General features: G+C 45.1%; 2 protein-coding genes across 2 annotated transcripts in view; both read right to left on the reverse strand.

The window, feature by feature from the left end:
* LOC311130236 (zinc finger and BTB domain-containing protein 7A-like) overlaps positions 1-14,313 on the reverse strand; it is a gene marked incomplete at its 3' end in the record, with an annotated part of 15,021 nt that extends 708 nt beyond the window's left edge. The window contains exons 1-3 of the mRNA XM_084162934.1: positions 13,859-14,313; positions 876-1,412; positions 1-204 (exon numbers count right to left, since the gene is read on the reverse strand). The exon at positions 1-204 is cut by the window's left edge and continues 708 nt beyond it. Coding sequence (XP_084019060.1) covers positions 1-204; positions 876-1,334 — 663 coding nt within the window. The 5' untranslated portion in view covers positions 1,335-1,412; positions 13,859-14,313. The remainder of the gene's footprint in view (positions 205-875; positions 1,413-13,858) is intronic.
* Positions 14,314-15,774: 1,461 nt separating this feature from the next.
* Positions 15,775-23,939, reverse strand: LOC311131181 (dual specificity mitogen-activated protein kinase kinase 2-like). The gene is made up of 11 exons (XM_084164027.1): positions 23,264-23,939; positions 22,785-22,995; positions 22,394-22,540; positions 21,939-22,016; positions 21,385-21,436; positions 20,433-20,557; positions 20,007-20,226; positions 19,754-19,818; positions 19,574-19,635; positions 19,189-19,234; positions 15,775-17,053 (listed from the first exon to the last, which is right to left on the reverse strand). The coding sequence occupies exons 1-11, from the start codon at positions 23,350-23,352 to the stop codon at positions 16,943-16,945; spliced, it is 1,206 nt and encodes a 401-aa protein (XP_084020153.1). The 5' UTR covers positions 23,353-23,939; the 3' UTR covers positions 15,775-16,942.
* Positions 23,940-24,916: the final 977 nt, after the last annotated feature.

Consider the following 24,916-nt stretch of genomic DNA (forward strand, 5'->3'; position numbering starts at 1 on the left):
GGCCCCGTTGTCATGGTTAAAGTGCAGGTGTGTGGGCATGTCCCTGAGCTCTGGCGTGCTGCAGCTGCTACTCCAGTGGGCCCCTCTCTGGAAGTATTCTAGATACTCCCGGGCCCGAAGTCGATTCCCCTGCTGTCCCCATCTTCCTCCACCCTTCCCTCCCTCCCCCTCATCATCATCATCCTCTCCTCGCTCACTGCCCCCCTATGAAAAAACAAAACAGGACTCCATAACTCTCATACACTCACGATCATACTCAAACACACACACAACAGAAGCACACATGACCATGAATATGACCACGCTACTTCGATTCTACATTTTCAAGCGTAGCATGTAACTGCAATATGCTTAGTCTGTAGAATGCAGCTTGTGAAAGAGCACGCTGTCCTGAGACTCAGAGACTGATGTTGGCCCAGCATGGGTAAGTGTTAAAAGTTCAGTGTTATTGTGACACCAGGGTGTGGATGTGTGTGAGAGAGAGAGATTAATGAAGGGCATGATGTAAGCGTGCTGACTATGTGATGGCCAAAGACTGATGATGGAGTGTTTGTTTGTTAGCGTGACGCGAGACAGAGGTTGTGTGGTACGTGGTCTATGGTGGCGCAGTTGGATGGAAATCAAGAATGACACTTACAACACAATAGTTGTAACTCAAAACAAGAGTGGTTTGACTGATTTCCACATAGGCCACACTAAATACATGTATTTTAACTGTAAGTCGCTTTGGACAAAATCGTTTGCTAAGTGGCTATATTTTGATGCAGATCTACCCACAGGGAGACATACTAGTAAAGGCCATGTGATGGGATGTAATGATAGGACAGAGACTGTTGACGGAGTGTTAGTTAGTGTTGTCATGACGACCAGCCTACCGGCGGGGAGAGCACTTTGGTGTCCAGCAGGTGAGTGCAGACTTCCTGGACGGGCGGGATCTCCAGCAGGCGGGCGGCGGCCAGGATGTCTCCCACGGAGCTGTGGCTGACCGTCAGCGTGGCTGTGTAGGCAAAGTCCAGCAGGGCGCCCAGGGCCTCGGCCGTCACAAAGTCTATGGTGTAGACTTTCTGCTGGTTGGCGGTGGGGCCCGAGGTGAACAGCTTGTGGAAGTAGGAGCTGCAAGATGCCAGGATTGAGCGGTGGGCAGTGAACTCCCTATCCTGGGTGATCAGGAGCACGTCGCACAGCAGGCCGCTGAGGCGCTGCTTGTTCAGACTGCCCAGGATGTCTGCGCTGTGCTCGGGGAAGGGGATGCCCACTGGGCCTTCCTCCGCTGCCTCCCCTCCCCCCCAACCCCTGAGCCGCCGCCCGCCCCTCCCACCGGCTCCCGACGACATCTTCCACCAGCCTGCCGCCGAGCCGCCAATCACAGCCGCCGCCCGCGTGTCCGTCCTGCCGTCTGTCCGTCTGCCTGTCTGAGGGAGGAAGAGGAGAAAAGGAAGAGGGGGAGAGGAAGAGGAGGAGAGGATCAGTTCTCAGTCTTTAAGACACACATATGCTCAATTCAATTCCTAGCCAATACTCCTTGGGATTGGATAGGTACAATATTACAGTAGCAATGCATGGTAGGCATTGGGGTAAGGGCTGGGGGTTATTTTGAAATTGCAGTAATTTCAAAGTGCTCTGACAAGCCTCAGCCTTCACACCGGAGACAATACATGAAAATAATATTGGCAAGAGTTGCATGTGGGCAATTTCACGGTAACGGAATTAGTCTGATTCCAATTTTATACTTTAAAAATGTATGCCAAACTAAAACTATTGATTTAACAGTTAAACAAACCATAAAACTCTATGCACAAGGACTACTTTGAACAATTTACACAGAACATTTCAGAAAAACACATTTACTGGAAGAACTGAATTATGGTAAATTCTGAATTATGGTAAAATCCCCCTCAGTTTTTTATGCGACTATGTTTTCAAAAAACTCTTAAATATCTGCTCCGAATTAAGAATCAAAGATGCCTGCAGAGAGAATGGGGTGTCAGCTATGATATGATAACTTGAGTTTAAAAAAAGTATATTTTGGTTATTGAACTACAGTAAGTGAAGTGAATTTACAACCGTTAATGGAATTACGGTAACAGAATTAGATCATGGATCCCTGATCTGTACTATACAGAAATGCTTAATTCTGGATATGAATATCATTATCTTCATGGTGATGTATCCTGAATAGGTACACAAAGGTAGAAATATGCAATTCCTTATTTTGCCTATTTGGCTATTATTCTAAAGACCAGCTATTATTCTAAATGAGCTCCTCCCCCAAAAAAGACCAAATTTGATTGGTCCAGACCACACCAAATCTGAACCAATCATAGATATCTATGTTTCACAAGTTTGAAAATCACAGTACAGCACAGTAGATATGTTCAGTACATTATACTGTACTCTACTCGTGTTTTCAACGCCACTGTATAGTACTGTACAGTGGCGGTTAGTGCCATTCAGGATTTGGGAGGACTATTCCATTCACTAGGTCAATGTAACATCGATAGGTTTAGGCTACCACATGATTATTGAATTTGCCCTATACCCATGAGGTTGCTACAACCTAGCCTACAAATGAAAGTTTATAACGTAAGTGCACAGGTCAAGAGACAAATTAGAGTAATCAAGGTGACAGACAGTGACACATTCAGTACCGCCTTGCACACTCTTGCCTGCATCGAGCTGATCTAGGGTGTAATCATTAATCCAAACTGTTACAAAATGTTCAGTTTCTATTGGATAGATTCTTGTAGGTTCCTCCCCATTTCGTTTGCTTCCGTTTAAGAAATATCTTGCAACAGAATCTGCGGTATGACTACGCCCCTGAGCACCTGTACACACAGTTAACTTTCATAGAGCCACATACAGCATGATCACTTTGCTTGTTGTATAATTCCTTCTCACATCTACACGCTCTTCTCCTCTGACCATTTCACTTCGCTTGTGTACTCTACTTTTCTTTACTTTACTGTTCTTTGTCTCTGTACTGCTGTCCAAACTTGTGAAACAGATGTCTATGATTGGTTCAGATTTGGTCCGGCCAGGGCAGACTGACCACATTTCAACTACTTTTCAACGTCCATGTACGTCCAGGATCGGTCGGTGCTCAGTGGGTGAGGATGTTTGTTACGGTAAATTGAAAGAGGGTAGGTGGTAGGTGTAATGGTAGGTGTCTGTAAGAGCTGGGAGATGTGACATTAACTGGAGAATGAATAGAGAGACAGAGAGAGGTTGTCCAGACTGTTTTCACTGTCTTGCTTAGACCACCAGACGACAGAATGAAAACAGTTATGAGCTGAACATAAGTTTGCCAGGAGGACAGTAGCAGGTGACCCAACTGTGGTTTGTGACAACTATGATTTCCCATTGTAGCCAATTCAATTGCAGTAATTCCGTTACTGATTTATCGGTAATTCAGATACCGATTTGGTAACAGAATTAAGAGTTTTAATCACTTAATAATTCATTAAGAAAACTTGATATTAGTTAAAACACTATAATTGGTAGGTCTACCTTTACTTGTTACTTCTGTGAACTTTCATTGTCCTCCCTCATGAGGGAGAGAAATTACAAAATATCTTGAAGATATGTAGGTTTGTGGTAACGGAATTACAAGGCACAACGTTTCTTAAACTTACAGAAGGCAAACCATTTCAAAATATACAGTAAGTGTTGATATTCGTTGGCAGGGGTCTTTTCATCAACATTGTGTTTTAATGTATTTCTAATACCTTTTCTGGTATATGTATCTAAGACTCCTTTTCCATCTGTTTGACCAGAATATCAAAGCCAGAAGTTTACATACACTAAATTGACTGTGCCTTTAAACAGCTTGTAAAATTCCAGAAAATGATGTCATGGCTTTAGAAGCTTCTGATAGGCTAATTGACATCATTTGAGTCAATTGGAGGTGTACCTGTGGATGTATTTCAAGATCTACCTTCAAACTCAGTGCCTCTTTGCTTGACATTATGGGAAAATCAAAAGAAATCAGCCAAGACCTCAGAAAAAAAATTGTAGACCTCCACAAGTCTGGTTCATCCTTGGGAGCAATTTCCAAACGCCTGAAGGTACTACGTTCATCTGTACAAAAAATAATATGCAAGTATAAACACCATGGGACCACGCATGCGTCATACCGCTTAGGAAGGAGATGCGTTCTGTCTCCTAGAGATGAACGTACTTTGGTGCGAAAAGTGCAAATCAATCCCAGAACAACAGCAAAGGACCTTGTGAAGATGCTGGAGGAAACAGGTACAAAAGTATCTATGTCCACAGTAAAACAAGTCCTATATCGACATAACCTGAAAGGCCGCTCAGCAAGGAAGAAGCCACTGCTCCAAAACCGGCATAAAAAAGGCAGACTACGGTTTGCAACTGCACATGGGGACAAATATCGTACTTTTTGGAGAAATGTCCTCTGGTCTGATGAAACAAAAATAGAACTGTTTGGCCATAATAACCATCGTTATGTTTGGAGGAAAATGGGGTAGGCTTGCAAGCCGAAGAACACCATCCCAACCCCGGGACCACCCATACGTAAAAATGTATGCACACATGACTAAGTCGCTTTGGATAAAAGCGTCTGCTAAATGGCATATTATTATTATTATTATTATTATTATTATAAGAACGGGGGTGGCACCATCATGCTGTGGGGGTGCTTTGCTGCAGGAGGGACTGGTGCACTTCACAAAATAGATGGCGTCATGAGGAAGGAAAATTATGTGGATATATTGAAGCAACATCTCAAGACATCAGTCAGGAAGTTAAAGCTTGGTCACAAATGGGTCTTCCAAATGGACAATGACCCCAAGCATACTTCCAAAGTTGTGGCAAAATGGCTTAAGGACAACAAAGTCAAGGTATTGGAGTGGCCATCACAAAGCCCTGACCTTAATCCTATAGAAAATGTGTGGGCAGAACTGAAAAAGTGTGTGCGAGCAAGGAGGCCTACAAACCTGACTCTGTCAGGAGGAATGGGCCAAACTTCACCCAACTTATTGTGGGAAGCTTGTGGAAGGCTACCCAAAACGTTTGATCCAAGTTAAACAATTTAAAGGCAACGCTACAAAATACTAGTTGAGTGTATGTAAACTTCTGACCCACTGGGAATGTGATGAAAGAAATAAAATCTGAAATAAATAATTCTCTACTATTATTCTGACATTTCACATTCTTAAAATAAAGTGGTGATCCTAACTGACCTAAGACAGGGAATTTTTACTAGGATTAAATGTCAGGAATTGTGAAAAACTGAGTTGAAATGTATTAGCCTAAGGTGTATGTAAACTTCTGACTTCAACTGTATGCCTTTAATTTCTCAAAAATATAGACTCCGCTTTCATTTGACACCCAATTAGATATGCTCCTATGAACTTCACGTCAGTGCTCATCGGTCCTTTTAGATGGAAATGCCCATGTGTTGAAATGTTGCTTACTAATATCACAATAATATGGCTTGTCATTACCAATAATGGACCAGTTTTGACTCTGCTCACTCTGATACTAAAGATCAAATCACGTCAGAGTTACTATGGGCCGGTTACTGTGAAGAACCCAAAGTTTACAAAAATGGCTGATTTCTCTGTCAACACCCCATCACTACAGTCCTCTACAACAGTGGTTCTCATACGCGAGGGGTCGGCAGGGAACTCAGTCCAGCTTTCAACTTACTCTTGAAAGTTGTAATAGTAGAATGCAATTTCGAAATTGGGTAGTGCATAATCTGTTTTCTTGTCGTCATGTCAATCATTGCATACGTTAAACACCAGGCCCCAGAGTCCACTAAAGAGCCTGGAGGTGAGCCATGTTGTAACATCACCAACGTACAACACTACAGTTACCATGATTTCACTGACGAACAGTTATTGGCAGACTTACTGTATTTACAGACCAATCTAATAGAAAATAAAGTATAGCTAGGGCATACATCCTTCAGTGTTGAATTAGCTGTATCCGGAATGCTGGATATATTGGCCCACTGCTGAATCTATTACCATGAGAGAGAGTGAAGGGCAGTTTAAGGGAGAGCAGGGAGGATCAGAGTGCATGCTGGGAGGAGGAGCAGAGGCGGGGCTGTGCAGCAGAGTGTGCATCGCTCTGTGTCAGTTAGGGGAGGGGGAGGCTGCCGGTTACAGACCCCGTGGAAAAACTCCACTGGAGGATGACAACACGCACAAGCTGAGAGCGATCGGTATTAAAAAGGGAGGTTGTCAATCCGGTCTGAGCCGGTTACCCCACCCTGTACTGTGTGCCAAGTTTCAGGAAAGGCTGTCCCCTCGCTCACGTGTGCGAGGGGGATTAAAATTATAGACTGCAGCCTGCCTTTGCGGGGGAGGGGGGCTCAGCAACGCAAGCCCTCCCTGATTTGTCCATTTACACACACACACGAAAGCCAGTCCCCCCCCCCCCCCCATCTGCCAGGGAGACCCAGCAGGGGGTGAGGCCAGGGGGATTATTCTCGATAAGAGCAATGCATTCAAATGACATTCCTTCAGATCAAGCCTCTTGGTATGTACACTAGACCTGCTCAACCTGGCTGCCTCTCCTCTCCCCTGCTCAGCTCTATCCCACACCTCTTTACAAAGCTACACCTCTCTCCACACCTAGAATCCTGGCACCATGTCAGCACTAACCACAGGTCATACTTAGGTAATGCTCTCTGAGAAGTCAACTCTGTGTAGTGCTACAAACCTAACTGCACTTTCTCTGCTATTAACTCCACTCCTTCAACACTGTGACAAAGGTTAATATCCTTAACTAGACCTGTCAGTCATGTAAACTCATGTGACATAAACACCTAATAAACTGCCCACTGTGTAAGAAAATGGTTTGCTCCTAGTGAGTCACGTGGCCGTGGCTTGCTATATAAAGCAGGCAGACAGGCATCGAGGCATTCCGTTACTGTTAGATTGAACGTTAGAATGAGAAAAACGCATGACCTAAGCAACTTTGAGCGTGGAATGATCGTCAGTGCCAGGCGCGCTGGTTCCAGAATCTCAGAACCGTACGGCTTCCTGGGCTTTTCACACACACACACACACGACAGTGTCTAGGGTTTAGCGAGAATGGTGCGACAAACAAAAAACATCCAGTCAGCAGCAGTCCTGTGGGCGAAAACAGCTTGTTGATGAGAGGTCTAAGGAGAATGGCAAGAATCATGCAAGCTAACAGGTGGGCCACAAACAGGCAAATAACGGCGCAGTAAAACAGTAGTGTGCAGAACGGCATCTCGGAACGCACAACTCGTCGGCCCTTGTCATTGATGGGCTACTGCAGCAGACGACCACACCGGGTTCCACTCCTATCAGCTAAAAACAAGAAGAAGCGGCTCGTAGGCACACGATCACTGGGCAATTGAGGAGTGGAAAAACATTGCCTGGTCCGACGAATCCCGGTTCCTGTTGCGTCATGCTGATGGCAGTCAGGATTTGGCATAAGCAGCATAAATCTATTGCCCCATCCTGCTAGGTGTCATTGGTACAGGCTGGTGCCGGTGGTATAATGGTGTGGGGAATGTTTTCCTGGCACACGTTCGGTTCCTTGATACCAATTGAGCAACGTTTCCATGCCCCGAAGAATTCAGGCTGTACTGGAGGCAAAGGGGGGTCCGATCCAGTACTAGATGGGTGTACCTTATAAACTGGCCATTGAGTGTATAAACGCTTTTCTAAGCATGGAAAACCGGTACATCTGTCTCGTGGTAATCTTAAAACAAACAAGCTTGCAGCCTTGCACATGCAAATAATACTGTCCCACTTGCTCCCATTGAGAGTAGTTTGTGTCTTTTATTCATGACATAAAGGCCTTTCATTTCGGCTCAAACCCAGTTAGCCTACTCTCTTTCTCCTTTAACCCTCTACCATTCTGATACGCAACTGACCACACCGCCACTACAACCTCTCCCATTGTCTTTCTGATAAAACTGCCCTGTCTGACATGGCATGGGCAAATGTTATTATCCTCCAGCTCTCATCTGAATATGCTGTGGGAGGGGAGTGAGGGCAGAGAGGGCAACCACAGGGATAACGGTCACGTCCTTCACAGTGTGGAAATAGATCCTGGGTGAGCCCAGAGACTCAAGCCAAGTCAACCTGCTCTCACTGATGCTGCTGCTTACTTCACCAGGCTGCTGGGCTGGCCCCTGGTGCAAACCTGCTTACCCATTATCCCCAGGACATATATGCCTGATCCTGGGTCACACACAGATCTGTGGCGGGGAGAGGAGGCTGAGAGGAGTTCAAAACAGCCTAGCTCCCTCATACAGTCAACTGAGGCATCCAGGTGCTCTGTCCTGTCATTTACACAGGAGCTATGGGGAGAGTAGAGGCCCTGGACAGGAATAACCCACAAAGATGACCAAAGAAAGAAAGAGGAGGAGAAACTGTGCAAACAAACCTGATCCTGACACCTTCTCATGGCTTGAAACATTCCTTATCACTTATTCATGGCTGTGGGTGACAGAGGCCGCAGCACCACACCGTCTCAGTTCCCAGGGCTGCCACCGACCCAGAGCTGCCTGCCTGGTTCACTGGGTCCCACTCCGCATGCACAGGGTGCTGCTTTGCAAGTCAAACCACTACTTACTGCTGCAGATCCCACTCCTCCCCCACCATCACTCAACACTAACCCCTGCGCGTGCGCCAAGCAAACGTTGAGAGCAGCTATCAAGATGAGATTTCGGGGATGATCCAACGCAAGACTCTAGGACAGGGATCATCAACTAGATTCAGCCGCAGGCCGATTTTTTCTTGAGCGGATGGTCGTGGGCCGGAACATAATTACAAATAATTTAAAGACTGCAAATTGACTGCAAACAGCCCAAATGGATATATTTGACTAAAACATAATCATTTCAAACCTTGCTTACATTTGTATATGATCACGTGTCTCTCTATTATGCGTGGGAATACTTGGGAATAGATTTCCAAAATTGAAATCATTTGGAGACGATTTCTTGGTGTTTATATAGTCTTATGTCCAACAATGAAAATTCTCAAAAATAAAATTAATGTTTTTGCTCAGAAAACCTGGGGGGCCAAATAAAACCAACGGGCCACCAGTTGGGGAACCCTGGGTTTTTCTTAAAACCTGTGAGTGATAGATGGGCTTCTCCCCTAGCTAGTTCCCTTCTTATTTAATTACCAATGCAGTGATATGTTGTGGTTAAACCGGTAGTTATAAAAGTGGTTATAAACTGGGTGGTGCGTTTACCTGGAAATATAATCTCAGGTGAACTGGAAGCAGTATCAAAGGATCTACAGTCTGTCCTACACATACCATTCATTCCTGGAGTACAATGACTAGCGACCTTACCTAGATCAACCTCAGGTGTTCCTTACATGACAACAATTAATGTCACTTAAACTCGAAGTTCTTTACTATGATGCTTTTTAAGCGCAGTCAACACCACAATACTTTGTTGCTCTGCTGAAGGGAGCAACAGAGACCAGAAAACAAGCGTCCTTAGCAGTACAAGCAGTGCAAGTGTGTGGGCGATCAGTAGCATATCTGTGAATAACCGAACCAGAGTGAAACAACGACAGCAGAAGCCAGGGTCTAACTCCTAGAAGCATAGATTGGGTAATACAGATGGACAGCAGAGTTCAAGCAGGTTGTCTCTCCCTGGCTGACTGTCACAGGATAAGCCCAGCCCCCTGATGATTAGTGACAGGAGTGCATGAAAGCCCAAAGAAAGGGAATCACTGGACCGGGGTCACCAGGGTTCAAGGTCAAGTCACAGAGGATATTACAGGATAATCAGAAATGCTATGTGGAGGGGAGGGGGGATGGGGGGGGGGGTGGCTGGCCAGTTCCAAGAAGAACAGGATTCTGACTGAGGTTGAGCCTGCCTGGCCTAGTGCTAGTGTGGCTGTGTGAGTCATTACTACCAGGCTTGCTAGGATAGGAAGCCTGATTGGTTGTATTGGGAGCAAGCAGGAAGAGGGTGAGCAACTGATAAAACTGGAGTTGTGGGGCTGGGCTGCTTGACTTGAAATGGCAGATGGCTGCCAAAAATCAGACAATGCCCATGACTGAAAGGTAGGTGGGTGAGGCAGTCTTAAAAGCTCAACCTTGACATCAGCCCACGGAACACTGTAAAATGAAAGTGTCTCAGAGACTTGAGAAACCTTTACTTAGCCACTGTAAGAAATTAACCCCTCACTGCAGGAAGGGTTCGACACCATTATCTAAAATCACTATATAATGTTTGTCAATAAAAGTTTAGAGCAAGGGGAAGTGGGAGATTTTTATGATTTAATTTCAAAGGTCTAAATTCCTTTAAGGGTACCATTACCCCAGAGATCAAGAGATAGCTGGAGAGCCACTGTCGGGAATCACTAACTCACTACTGTATGGGTTAACTGTACCATCCCCCTCCTCCTTGCAAAGTAAAGTAAACCAAAGTGAAGGCTCTACTTGGCTTTCTTTGCCTTCCTCCTCCAGCCTGACTTAGCTGGTCCAGAAACAGCCGTGCACATCTGGCAGCAGTGTTACAGAGACACAACCTCTTCTGCTGCTGGAGCTAGACTTTCCTAACACTGCCATGCTGTCAGTCAGGAAGTAGTGGATCCAAACTCCCACGTGGCACCAGAAACAGAACCCCTAGTAGGCCGTTAGCTACACCCATAGTGCCAAGTCCAGCAGCAACTCCTCCCCTGAGCCAATCTGTGTGCGCTGCCGTACATTGTAGGCAGAGGACTTCCTGTGTGTCTGTGACAGGCGTGTAACAGAACCCGCTCTGTTATCAGATGACCATCCCTCTTTCTCCCTCTCGCTTGCTCTCTCAGTCACCGGCCCACCACATTGCCCACTTCCCCTTCAGCTTTCTGGGGAAGCTAAAACACCCACCCACCAGCCCACGTCTAGAGATGAGAACTCACCAACCATGAGATTGTCATATGGTACCCTCCCATGATCACAGGAGAGTTTGGCTAACTCTCATTTATCCCTACGTAGTGCCTTAGGACAACATGGGATTACTCACTCAGACAATAGTTGTCAGAAAAACCAAATGTTTAAGGTTGTCTCGAGTCTAATGTATAAAAACAACGACAACATCCAGCAAAGCCACAAAAAAACGTGTGACATCTTGGAGACAACCCACCCCCATAAAAGTAAACAATGTACGTGACTCACAACACAACGGCCTAGTCTAACCTTGGGCTGCATCTCAGCCTCTAATTTGATCAGGTTGTGTGAGCTGCTTGCTTCATAAACCAGCAGGCCCAGAACAGTCCCTATGACTCCCCCAAGACTCCACGACAACAACACAACACACAGAGCCCTGTCTGTCTGTTTGTCAGCTTGAGCCAGGAGCAGTGGGACATTTAGCTGCTGACAAGGGGAGTTTACCCTTAATAAGGGGGCAGCTTATAGTTTAGTGCACCAACCAAAAGCAACATAACCCAAAAAAACGAGGCCTTCCAAGGCCTGGCAGTGTAATAGCATGCAACCTGTCTCCTCCTGTCACTGTGGACCTGCTAGTTTGGGGCATTATAGTGCATAACATACAGGAATATCAAACTGTATTCAACATGCTCACCGCCAAATTGATGGGTGGTGTCTAGGGCCTACCCACAGCTACTGAAGTCCCCTACAATTCCTCTTGAGTCTATTGTGGGTAACATGGAGTCTCCCAACTTAACCTCTTAGTGGAATTTACTCAGGCTGAAAGAAAGTACAGCCTTTTGCAATTGGCACTCAGGAGTGGCATGAGTAACATTATGACATCAACACTGTAACATTTGACAGAATTAATAATGTTTCAAACTCTGTCTCTGAAAGCTAACCAAACACTTCCCTGAGTCTGGACGTCTTACAATAAACCACTCCCCTCCCTCTCTCGCTGTACCCGCACACTTCAAAACAAGTCCAACAAGTATGTGTTGCCAGGAATATGCATCCATGAATGAGAAAAATAATGTATGTTCCTGCAACGTCTTTTTTGACAAACCACCAATGTACGGACAGATACCGTAGACTAAATGAAGCTGTGACACAAATCACACAATGCCATAGGGGCTACTTGAGGCAAGGGGGATGTAGAGAATGACAAAAAGGGTGTGGGCAGCCGTGGAGAAGAACTGAAAGTTAATAAACGAATAAAGGAGTTCAAGGGCAGAGGGTAAAGTTTCCAGTTGCTCAAGGTTCCATGTGCTGTGATTGTGTTATGGCAGCTCGTTTACTACACTCCACTAACGAGGTGAAATTGTCTACAAGAGGTGTCACATTTTCTTCCATCCCGTCACAGTTGTGCCTGGAGGTAAGGATATATAAAGGATCTGCAGTTGGCTCCCTTATTCCTAGTCTCATACATTAATAACAACAACAATAAGCATTAACATTACACACAATAACACTATTTCAGATGATTAGATTAACAACTACTCATTTAAATCAACCCAGTAAGTAAAGGGTTAAAAGGGCACAGTGTGTATTGCCAAAACTTTAAGACAACAACAGTCTCTCTAAACATGATGTGCTCAACCTGCTCTGAGCAGTGCCCTATTTGCCGTCTCTTTTTTATCTGCAAGTGGGTCAGGAACTCTGAACTCTACCAAGCCCCATCTCTCTCTCTTACACACGCAGATCCTGGTATTTATTTCCTAAGCTCTCCCCCTCCTCTTTCACTCTCCTCAGTGTCAGGAGAGAGTGCAGTTTGAGCTCTTACCAGCTGGGCTGAAGCAGAAGCGTATGTCCCTTCCCCAGGCCCTGTCCGGCTCTCCTGCCTGCTCTGCTGTCTCCGTGTCTGAGCAGGGCCCTGCCTGGTGCCTCAGTACTGGAGCTTTTGCAGACAGGAAACTTCCGAGTGGCCCTAGTCATACAGGCAAGCCCTTGCCTGATCCCAAACAAGCAGACACCTACCACCCCCCTCTATTTTCAGCCCACTGCTCCGCTCTGGCATCTCTTCCCCCTCTGTGATTGGCTTGACAGCTGCTCACTCACCACACCTCCTTGCTGGGATAGGCTGGCAGCTGTTCCCTTTCCTGTATGGCCAAGGGCAAGGCACTCTGGGATGTGGAGTCCTTAAACGCTATTTGACCTGCTTCACAGCCCCTGCTGCGAACTACGAGTCCCAGCTTTCCGTCCCTCACCACCCCCACTTCTCCAAGCCTGTTCCAACGTAAGCACTCAGGGCTGAATTATACACTTCAGGATGTTGCTAGCAGAATGCCAGGTATTAAAAGTACAGACCAGCCATCAAACAGGGCCGTGCTGCATACGAAGAAATGGGTCTCGACCAGAACTGTCTAAGCCACAGCCAAACACTGGGGTAGCATTCAGTGACACAACCCCTCTGTCTATGTTTTAAACACACATCAAGACTCCTGACCTAAATGAACACATTCTTATTCTGATAAATTCCAAAACAGCAGGAAAGAATGTACAATAAAGCTAAAATATATTTAACACGCATTGTTCGTAACTTCTCTCTCCAAGCATGATTTCTTAGTGAATGACACCATCCCGAAAAGTCATTCGCTTGTCATCGTACCTTGTCCTATAAAATTAGTTTTGGTTCCTCCTTCCTCTTCTTTAGAACCCACCCTCCTGAACGTCCCCATCCTCCTCCTCCCCTAAGTGCTTCCACCTGCCTGAAAAGTTAATGCCTCAAACAAACCAAATAAAACGTTATCATAGCAAGCCCAAAAGGTAAAAGCAGGAATCAGAGAAGTAGTTTAGCAGGAATAAAAACAGAACCATAACTACTGCCTGTGACCCATCTCACCCACCCCCTTGGTCTCTCGTCTCTCTCTCTGTCCCCCTCCCTCATTCTCCTCTCCTCCTGTGCCTGCTCCCTCCTGTCGACAGGCCCTGGGTGGACAGTGGGGGGTAGGCAGGGGTGCCTTTAGCTCACCTGCGATGGCCGTGGTGGTGCTTGTTGTGGGTTAGCTCAGCCCTCCTCTCCTCCTCTCTGGAGCTCTCTCTCTCTCTCTAACTGTCGTGCTGCTCAAAGCCCCATATGCGCTAACCAAGCAGCAGCAGATAAACTCAATTCCCTTCCTGGTTTCTGGAGGGCAAAGAGGTCCCTCCCTTTCTCTCGCTCTCCCTCCCTCTCTCTTAAAGAAACAGCATTCCCCTCAATGTTGCTCTTCCTCTCCTCTCCGGGGAGCAAAGTAAAAGAGATATTCACCTGCGATCAAGAGTGGACATTCGTCATATCAATCACATAATAAAAAATGACAAATGAGTACTTGACTTCATCCTCTTAGTTTTGAAAATATATGTCGATACAGTTGTAAATAGCATCCAGATTAATTGGCCATGATCTGATTATAGTTGTTGCTCGTCTTTTCTCTTCTCTCCTACTGTATCGCTCTCTCGCGCCTTGAGATGAGTCGCACCCACCCATCCCATAGCCTGAGGTCCTAGTGTCCCACCCCAAAAACAAGCCTTGGCACATTCCAGGACACAGCAACCCCCTCAACACTCATACCTCCCGTCTCTCCCCCTTCTCACGTTGTACAGTAATACCTGTATACAGGTAAGGCTTTAGAACATGCCTCACCTCTTCATTTATACCAAGCCCACTTTCACCAATGTTTCTTAGGCGGCGTGTAAGACACCAGTCAAAATCAATCACTTGGCTTTATATCGTTTATAAGGACAACTCATTTTTACTGATTTCTAACACGCCTACGCACATTTTCTACACTGTACACCTGGACAGTCACAGTCAGTCACACTGCAGTAGAGTGGGATGGAGATCTTCCATACTCTAAACTATATTTGACTGGCCTACACACGGAGTATGAATGCATTTATCATGTATGAGGTGAAATGGCTTACCTTATGTAATGTGATGAAACAGCTAGCCATGAATGGTGTCTCTTCGGTCTGATTGGAATCTGATGCACCCCACTGTGTGGCATGGCTTGGCACTGTGGGGAGAACTAGGCTAGGCATGCTCTGACAGAATGGGGAGAGGCAGTAACACATACCCAGCCTAGAGGGCAGTGTCTGCACTACAGTAGGTAGCAGAGGTAGTTCACAATCAGACAAAACGCATACTATATTTAAAAATGCAGGATCATTTCAGTTGATCAGGATCTATGCTATACATGTTCCACACTTAATATAAACGATTTACACGGCTAAAAATGAATGTTTAAAAAAAAAAAAAAATACAATTCTACTTTGCTTAAAAGTGAGTTACAGCTAAGAGAAAGATATAGCTACAATACATAATTTTCATACAAATCTGAAATAATTAACAAACCGTCAAACTGGTTAATTTTCCCTTCTGGTAGCTCTCCAGAGGTCAGCCATGTTTATTACAACAGTCTTCACAGTCCAATATAAACTAGTGCTCCCCCCACCACAGACACCCACCAACAACTCTGCTTTTGTCATTTGTGGCTGAGCCATGGTTTTGATTTAATTCAGGCCAAAGGCGAGAGAAACTTTAGTCAAACTATACTGAAGAACAATGCTGAGATAAATATCATAGAAGTAGTTTTAATAGAAGTATCCAAAGCAGTTATCTGGGTGAAAGCTATTGTAATAGTATGTAGATACTTGGGAAATATGTTGCACATTCCGCATAGATCTGCCTTAGAGGATGTGTAGCATGTTATAACCTGAGTAAAGAACATCCTTTGGGACTTGTTACCTCCAATCTTTCCCCGTAAGCCTCAGGTAGGGTCCTCGGAGTGCTTTCTACACGTCTCATCTAAAGGAACGCTCCTGCAAGAGGGCAACGCCATTCAGTTCTTCCAATATTTTTTATATTACTAACCACAAAATCCTCCCACATAAAAACAAATTGCCATAAACATTCACAAAGTTTTATTTTTACATTATAACCGTATCCAACACATTTTCTTAAAATAAAATGACATCTCTTCCATTTACCTTTAAACGAGTCAAAAACATTTTTAAGACTGCTAAATAGTACTTGCGTACTGTTTATAGCTTTATACACCTACAGGCTACAATGCATCCACTTTGTTACCAACAAATGCAAGTCTGTTGGGAATTATAAAATCAGCCAGCAGAGAATACATGGGCTCTTATAGACGACAGGCTAATACATGTTACAACCACGCTGGGACTTCACAAAGAGAAAGCTTGGAGCGTAGGTTACACTTACTCACGCAAAGCAAAACAGTGGAGCAGAACCGAAACACTCGGGGGAATAAGTTGAGTAGACTGGCAAAAAATCAGAACCCTTCAGAGCATCTGTAGTCAAGGTTAGAGAGATTCTAACTTGACACGAGCGTTCCTGGCAGTTGATACAAATACACGTTAAAAAAAAAAAAAAAACATGATCTCGGGTGTCTGGAAAATATAAAATGGTAAATCATGCCATTTTGTAAAATGAGCACATTTGATGTGTTTAATTACCATTATAATCAAATCAAAATGTCAACATTCAAAGTACTCCTCTCTCAAAACTGTACTGGTCATGAATGTACAAAACGAGGTACTTTGATCAGGCATTATATCCAAAACATTAGTCATGATGAGAACCTTCTTTGGTTTGCAGCCCTCCTGTACCTTCAAAGCACTTAACTTGATTTCTGTCATGGACACTTTTTCATTGTCAAAGATAGCCCCTCTACAGCCTACATCAATATGCTGTTGCACAAACCATGAACAACTCTCACACCATAGAACATAATACAGAATGTATCAATACAAAAGTGGTAAGATGATATCAATGGCAATTCATGAAATGATAAACTGGCAGTCCTTCCATGCTTTATACCTGATCTTTAATAAGATGATAGGAGAAAATAGCATGATGTGTATGGATCTACCCTGACACTGGTATGGGGAAATATGTGGTCATACAATGAGTAAATGGGCCCTGTTGATGATAAGTATACTTAAGAAAGAGCTGAAACCTCTTAAGAGCAAGATGAAAGGGGTGTCAAAGTGTGTGTGACAATGAGACACCGGGGATCCTGGTGTGGGAAGCAGCTTGGCATTGGGCTGCTCATTCACTACCACGGGTGGGGGTGCTGGGTTGGTTGAGGCCCATGGTTTTACACATCCAGCCAGCAAAGTCCACCTCCTCCACCTCAGCACGCTTGATAAACGTGTGGTTCTAAACAATAACAAACAGTAAACGCATGTTAGTTAACACATCAATATTAGTCCATGGCTGATATCGAAAGGGCATGTACAGTAGGGAACATAGCCAATTTGCAAACTACAAAATGTGGTTACAAACCTCAATTATATAATAAATATAGTAGAATACGTCATTTAGGAGACGCTTTTATTAATTTGTGCATACATTTCACGTACGGGTGGTCCCGGGAATCAAACCCATTATCATGAAGTTGCAAGCGCCATGCTCTACCAACTGAGCTAGAGGACCATGAGCTACAGAGGACCAATGAACAAACAGAGCTGAACTGTCCAACTACAGTGAGGGAAAAAGGTATTTGATCCCCTGCTGATTTTGTACGTTTGCCCACTGCCCACTGACATGATCAGTCTATAATTTTAATGGTAGGTTTATTTGAACAGTGAGAGACAGAATAACAACAACAAAATCCTGAAAAATACAGGTCAAAAACGTTATAAATTGATTTGCAATTTAATTAGGGAAATAAGTATTTGACCCCCTCTGCAAAACATGACTTGTGGTCCTCTGTAGCTCAGCTGGTAGAGCACGGCGCTTGTAACGCCAAGGTAGTGGGTTCAATCCCCGGGACCACCCATACACAAAAATGTATGCACGCATGACTAAGTCGCTTTGGATAAAAGCGTCTGCTAAATGGCATATTATTATTATTATTATTATGACTTAGTGGCAAAACCCTTGTTGGCAATCACAGAGGTCAGACGTTTCTTGTAGTTGGCCACCAGGTTTGCACACATCTCAGGAGGGATTTTGTCCCACTCCTCTTTGCAGATCTTCTCCAAGTCATTAAGGTTTCGAGGCTGACGTTTGGCAACTCGAAACTTCAGCTCCCTCCACAGATTTTCTATGGGATTAAGGTCTGGAGACTGGCTAGGCCACTCCAGGACCTTAATGTGCTTCTTCTTGAGCCACTCCTTTGTTGCCTTGGCCGTGTGTTTTGGGTCATTGTCATGCTGGAATACCCATCCACGACCCATTTTCAATGCCCTGGCTGAGGGAAGGTTCTCACCCAAGATTTGACGGTACATGGCCCCGTCCATCGTCCCTTTGATGCAGTGAAGTTGTCCTGTCCCCTTAGCAGAAAAACACCCCCAAAGCAAAATGTTTCCACCTCCATGTTTGACGGTGTGGATGGTGTTCTTGGGGTCATAGGCAGCATTCCTCCTCCTCCAAACACGGCGAGTTGAGTTGATGCCAAAGAGCTCGATTTTGGTCTCATCTGACCACAACACTTTCACCCAGTTCTCCTCTGAATCATTCAGATGTTCATTGGCAAACTTCAGACGGGCATGTATATGTGCTTTCTTGAGCAGGGGGACCCTGCGGGCGCTGCAGGATTTCAGTCCTTCACGGCGTAGTGTGTTACCAATTGTTTTCTTGGTGACTATGGTCCCAGCTGCCTTGAGATCATTGACAAGATCCTCCCGTGTAGTTCTGGGCTGATTCCTCACCGTTCTCATGATCATTGCAACTCCACGAGGAGAGATCTTGCATGGAGCCCCAGGCCGAGGGAGATTGACAGTTCTTTTGTGTTTCTTCCATTTGCAAATAATCGCACCAACTGTTGTCACCTTCTCACCAAGCTGCTTGGCGATGGTCTTGTAGCCCATTCCAGCCTTGTGTAGGTCTACAATCTTGTCCCTGACATCCTTGGAGAGCTCTTTGGTCTTGGCCATGGTGGAGAGTTTGGAATCTGATTGATTGATTGCTTCTGTGGACAGGTGTCTTTTATACAGGTAACAAGCTGAGATTAGGAGCACTCCCTTTAAGAGTGTGCTCCTAATCTCAGCTCATTACCTGTATAAAAGACACCTGGGAGCCAGAAATCTTTCTGATTGAGAGGGGGTCAAATACTTATTTCCCTCATTAAAATGCAAATCAATTTATAACATTTTTGACATGCGTTTGTCTGGATTTTGTTGTTGTTATTCTGTCTCTCACTGTTCAAATAAATCTACCATGAAAATTATAGACTGATAATTTCTTTGTCAGTGGGCAAACTTACAAAATCAGCAGGGGATCAAATACTTTTTTCCCTCACTGTCCATAGATGCACTTCAAATAACAGTCAACAGTTAATAGCTACTCACCATCAGCATCTTCAGGTCAGCTCGCTCTGCTGGATTCTTGATCAGACTATTAACACAAACATTTGATCATCTCCATGACTCCCGAGAAATCATTAGAACCCCCCCCCCCCCACCAAAGAAGAATTAAAGGAACGCTTTCTCCACTATGGAAGATGTTTCTCTCTAAACACTCCAGAAGTTTATTGAGTTTGGTTAAGCTGCACAATAAATCTCATTCTGCTGACGTGGCCTAAATCATTCTCAAGAGTCCTAAGACGTGTGTTGAGTCTACACACAGCCACCAAACAGAGAAAAGTCATTGTAAAACAACTGGGGATTCTATGCTGTCGATAAAAGGTGCTGAGGTAATTGGTACTATTCTTATATGATCAATCCTTGGGCTCACCATTTTGTCACAAACTCGTTGAAATCGTTGGTGAAAACACCAAGTGGCAGCCTGGGAGGAGGCTGGGAATGAGGAAAAGGTGTGTAAGACAACAAATGTTATTTAAAAATCACCAGAGCACACAGACAAGGAGAATTGGTAATAAGGAGAATAATATGTGGAGTCAGCAGTTCATCTGACCTCATTGACAATGTAGTCCAGCAGCTCAAATATAGCCATGGCAGGTCGACTGTCCATCCCATGTCCTGAGGAAGAGGAGAATATGGAGAGATATTTAGATATCATAAATAAAATAATTTCAAAAATTGTTCTATTCTTTTTGATTCCAGTTACTTTTTATTGAAAAGCAAAAAGAAATCTGTTTGAAAAGCACTAATATCATCTACATTGTATTATCATGTGGGAGGAGGAGGGGATTCAGGTCAGTTCTCACCGCTGACTGGTCGTCCTCCAGGTGGTCTGGGGAGGCGGTTGGAGATGGTGTGTGGTTCCCCCTCGGCTCCGTCCTGTACGGGCCGGCCAAAGATGGCCTCCAGCTCCTTGGCGTCAGGCGGGGGGATGGGGTAGCGGCCGATGGCCAGCTCCACCAGGGACAGGCCCATGCTCCACACGTCCGACTGCACCGAGTAGTGTGTGCCCTGCAGTCTCTCCGGCTGTTGAGGAACACACACGTACGTCACACGCAGACAGAGCGGGCCAAGTGGGCAGGCAGGGAGGTCGGCTCTGTGCACCGCGCCCTCCAGGTGTCTGAGGGGAGGGGCAGGGCTGGCAGCGCCTGCCTCCATGCCCCACTCCTGGGCATGGCCTCAGCTCTTGGCAGGGCGGCCTGGGCAGGGAGGGAGAGGGAAAGCTGACTCACCGACATGTAGGAGCGCGTTCCCACGAAGGAGTTGGCCATGGAGTCGATGAGCTGGCCACTCACGCCAAAGTCACACAGCTTGATCTCCCCACGCGAGTTCACCAGGATGTTGGAGGGCTTGACGTCTGCGTGTCAGAGCAGAGCAGGGAGGGACGACAGGTGAGGTCCCAGAGTGAGAGGGCTGAGGTCCCAGAGAGCGAGAAGGCCGAGGTCCCAGACCCAGCAGCACCAGCTGCCCCTTCACCACGTCCCCCTGTCCAAGCCCCTCTACCATGCCAGACACCTCAACACTGACACATTTCACAAAGCCACTCCAATTCTGGTAGCTAGCGCTGAACACTACCGTTGCAGTTGAGACCATACAAACAAGCCAAATCCTCCTCAATCCCCCTAGTCACAAACAGTCTGGAAAAAATAAACGGAATAATGGGGTTGTAGACCTGACATCCATCCTCTGTGGTGACCCCTCCCACTTCAGAGGAGACACAGGGGCGAGTATGAGAGAGGGAGAGAGGGGGCTGCAGGGCGCGGCTGCCATGTAATCACATCTGAGAGCCTGTAATTACCGCCTGGGCTCCCAGACAGCTCTGCCTCAGCCCTGCCACAACACATCATGGCCCTCATCTCCAGAACAACACCATACCACGACACACCAGAGCCCACCCATCGGCTCCACATACAACACCACAAACCAGGGCCCTTAACTCAAAACAATGTAAACCACGACCCTCAGCTCAAAACACTCCACCACCGCCGTCAGCTCCAAAACCACACTATACACCAAAAACGTTAAACCAATAGGGTACAGTAGGTTACATCCCCTCAACTCCAGATACACCCAAACACACTATGGACCTCACATTAATTCACTCTGTCCAAATAAACACTACACCCAGGGTCTCAAATCTTATAGTTTATATGCACAAAAACATAATAGAGAGCTGTCTCTTACCTCTGTGCATGATCTGGTGCTTCTCCCGCAGATAGGCAAGTCCTCTGAGTACCTTTAAGAGTGATATGCAAACGTTTTATTTAACACAACATACTCTTGACAGTGTATCATCATCCACACTTCCTGGACCTGAAATCCTACACAAAGACCAGCTCTGAGATGTTTTACCCTGCCTGGGTCCATAGTTTAGTCCATACAGGATATCACATCAAAACACGCACTGACGCAGACAGTGTTAATGGTGAGAACAGTGAGAAGGCCTTGCACGTTGAGGATCCTGCCTCATGATTATCACAATGACAGGAGAAAAAGCAGTCCATTGAGAAACAAAAAACTCCTTAACCACAAGGGAAAGGAACAGAGTGGATTTGATCACACTTGTGACTAACTGTGAAGTTGTTGCGTTTAGAGCAACAATAAATTTGTAAAACTCATCTATTCAGAATAAACATACCTTGGGTATTTATGAAAAAATACCAAATGAAAGCAAGCACCACCAATTAAGCACAAATAATTAATTGAAATCTTAATTAATTAAGTGGAGTAATACTCACAGCTATGCTGACTTTGCCCAGGAGCTCCTCAGGGATTCTCCTGGCTTCCTTAAGCACCTGATCCAGAGAGCCTCCATCCTGTACCCAACAGTCTTCGGTTTAATGTCTACATGGTCTGCATTCTGTATTGTTTTGTCATACTGTAATGCACAATTGCTCCAGGTGCATGACATGATTAAGATATATCATAACAACCACTGCAACATTTTAACTTGTTAAAACAAAGTTACAACTGGTTTGTTAGTGTTATGCCACAGGTCCTGTAATAAGCACCATTGCAGTCTCAAAACCACAAACAAATGTTCATACTCTCAGCCAAAATTCTAATTCACACATCAGTCTTTTTGCCACAGACACACAGTTGTTTTAAGACAAGTGGCATCATTCCAGCACAATGTTTGTCCTACGACCGACCCACCCCCTCAACTCAAACCCGGTCTCTCTCAGAAGCTCACCATGTGCTCCATACAGATACTGATCTCTCCATCGCTGTAGAAGGCCCCGTAGAAGCCCACGATGTAGGGAGAGTTGCACTCATGCAGCACCTGCAGCTCTCTGATGATCTGGTTCCTGATGGCAGGCTTAATCTCCAGGTGGATGAGCTGTGGAGGAGAGGATCAGATGAGAGCAACATAAGAATAATCAAGTGCTCATCTAGAATACATTTATCAGTTTCAGAGCCATAAACCAGAATTAAACAGACGTGTGTGTGGAGTGAGAGGGAGAGCTGACTCAACGGCTGTATGTCTCAGCCTAGAAGCCTGGCACACAAGGCTAGTAGTGTAGTGTGGATCTACAACTGAGTTTAGTGAGAAATGTCAAAAGTAGATACAAGGGTAGACTCACCTTTCGGGCCATGACCAGTCTGGAGGGTTTGTGGCGGACCTTGTTGACCACTCCACCGTTGCCAGCGCCCAGCTCACATATGGGGTGGAAATCATCATCTTTCAGCTCGCCCACTTGGGCTTTCTGGGTGAGGAAAGCCTCCAGACGTTTCCTCTGCTGTTCGTCCAAATCTAGCTCTCCTAGCTTCTTCTGTAAGGCCTCCAGATTGGCTCTGAGAAGTGGCAATGCATTGAGTGAGCGTGGCACAGATCAATATTAAACAAACATATTTTCAATCCTGGTCCTGGGGACATTGGGGTGCACATGGATACGACTAATCACTGAGGCCATGATTGGTTTGAATCAGGTGTGTTAGTCTAGTGTTACTTAGGTTGGTGTTAGGCTGGAACAAAATTGTGCATCTAGTCCCCAGAACCAGAATTTGCCCAATATCAGTATAGTACACAATAGACATACTCTCGGCCCTCGCGAGTACTCACTCGGACGCAGCATCGATGGTTGTGGAGATGGACTGCCCCTCTCCAATGGGCGTGATATTTAGGGGAACGGGTCTTCTCTTCGGAGCCATATCGAAATCTTTTACAGTGCCCTGGACGACTTTCCGACGCAAATCAGTACAATGGACTGATAATTCAAAGTTGTTCTAAAACAGCAACAGGGGTAAATGTTGCTTGCTGTTAGTGGCTTCGCCAACTAGTTACTTTGCGAGCATGACAGATAGATGATGTTTGTAAGGACAATCACACATACACGTCACCATCAGGTCAGGTGCATTTTACTATTTAGATCGCTAACGAGTAAGGAATATTTCAAAAACAAACTAGCTATAACAGTACACTATATTTGTACACATTACTGTTCCTTTCGCTTCTTGTCCAGCTAGCACCACCTCCCCTACGAAAATCGTGTGCTGCTTTCCTCAAATCAGAGCGGCCCTCGCCACTCAAGTCTCGCGAAAAGTACAACGGCGGTGGTTGACAGGGATGACTGGTCACTGACGGAGGATGACTGGCCTTCGAAAGTGAAAGGGGTACACCGGTAGACCTTCCCTTGTATGGGGCCGGGGTGTGAAGCTTGGTTGCGGAGACGGAATTCGGGGTTTCGGTACAGGAAGCAGCAACATAGGGAGTCTTCCAAAAATCGCGAGCCTGAGCCATCATGCTGTAGCAATTGACCTATCGCGGGATTTTAAGAGAGCCCTGTTTCATAAATAGCGACCTCCAATGACACATTGTAGAAATTACAATGAAGCCGTTTTCAACAACTAGGCCTAACAACTCAACTACTATGTACTTTCTCTTCTAAATTTACAAACTTACTTAACTTTTCAAATGGTTTGATTTTATTAATGTTTAATTTTAGTGTTTAAACTTGAGGGAAATCTAGCCATGGGGAAAAACTGGCAAAAGTAATTTGATCATGATTTCTGTTTTGAATAACTTTATTTTTCCAGAAGGAAGTTCAGTTACTTTTCAAGCTAACATGAATTTGCAGACAATTCAAAAAAAAAAAAAAAAAAAAAAAAAGTTGAATTCCACAAGTAAATAACAGGTGTTAGAATATGATTATTTAGAATTTGACAGTTATTTTTGAAAAGGAGACAAATGTGTCCCTGAGGCCCCAGCATCAGGTAAAGGACATCACACCAATCTACACCACAACCGCCTGGTTGTCACTGGTTACCACAGCCACAAAGTCAAAAATGGCTATACTGTAAAAACTCATGAAAACGAACATTTGCTTTTTGGTCTTAAGGTTAGGCATAAGGTTAGCAGTGTTGTTAAGGTTAAAGTCAGATTTTAAGAAGATAAATTGTAGAAATAGGCGACATTTAGCCATAATTATGACTTTGTGGCTGTGGTAACTAGTGATGACCCAAACACCTCTCTTACCCCTAAAGTTGCATCAGTTCCAATACTGGTATTTGTGATTTTATTGTGTCTGACTTTTGGAACAACTGGAGGCGATTCAAAGCTTAATAAAATATTATTTTAATTGTATTGTCTTTTCATATGAAGATATAAAAAAAGACAAACAAAACATTTACATCATGGATTGCAAGCTCTGCCCATGCTACCTTAAGCATTGTTATAATAAGAAGGGATGCCACTAACAAGACCGGATCCTCCATT

Source organism: Coregonus lavaretus (assembly GCF_964263955.1).
Source record: "Coregonus lavaretus genome assembly, chromosome: 6".
NCBI lineage: Eukaryota > Metazoa > Chordata > Actinopteri > Salmoniformes > Salmonidae > Coregonus > Coregonus lavaretus.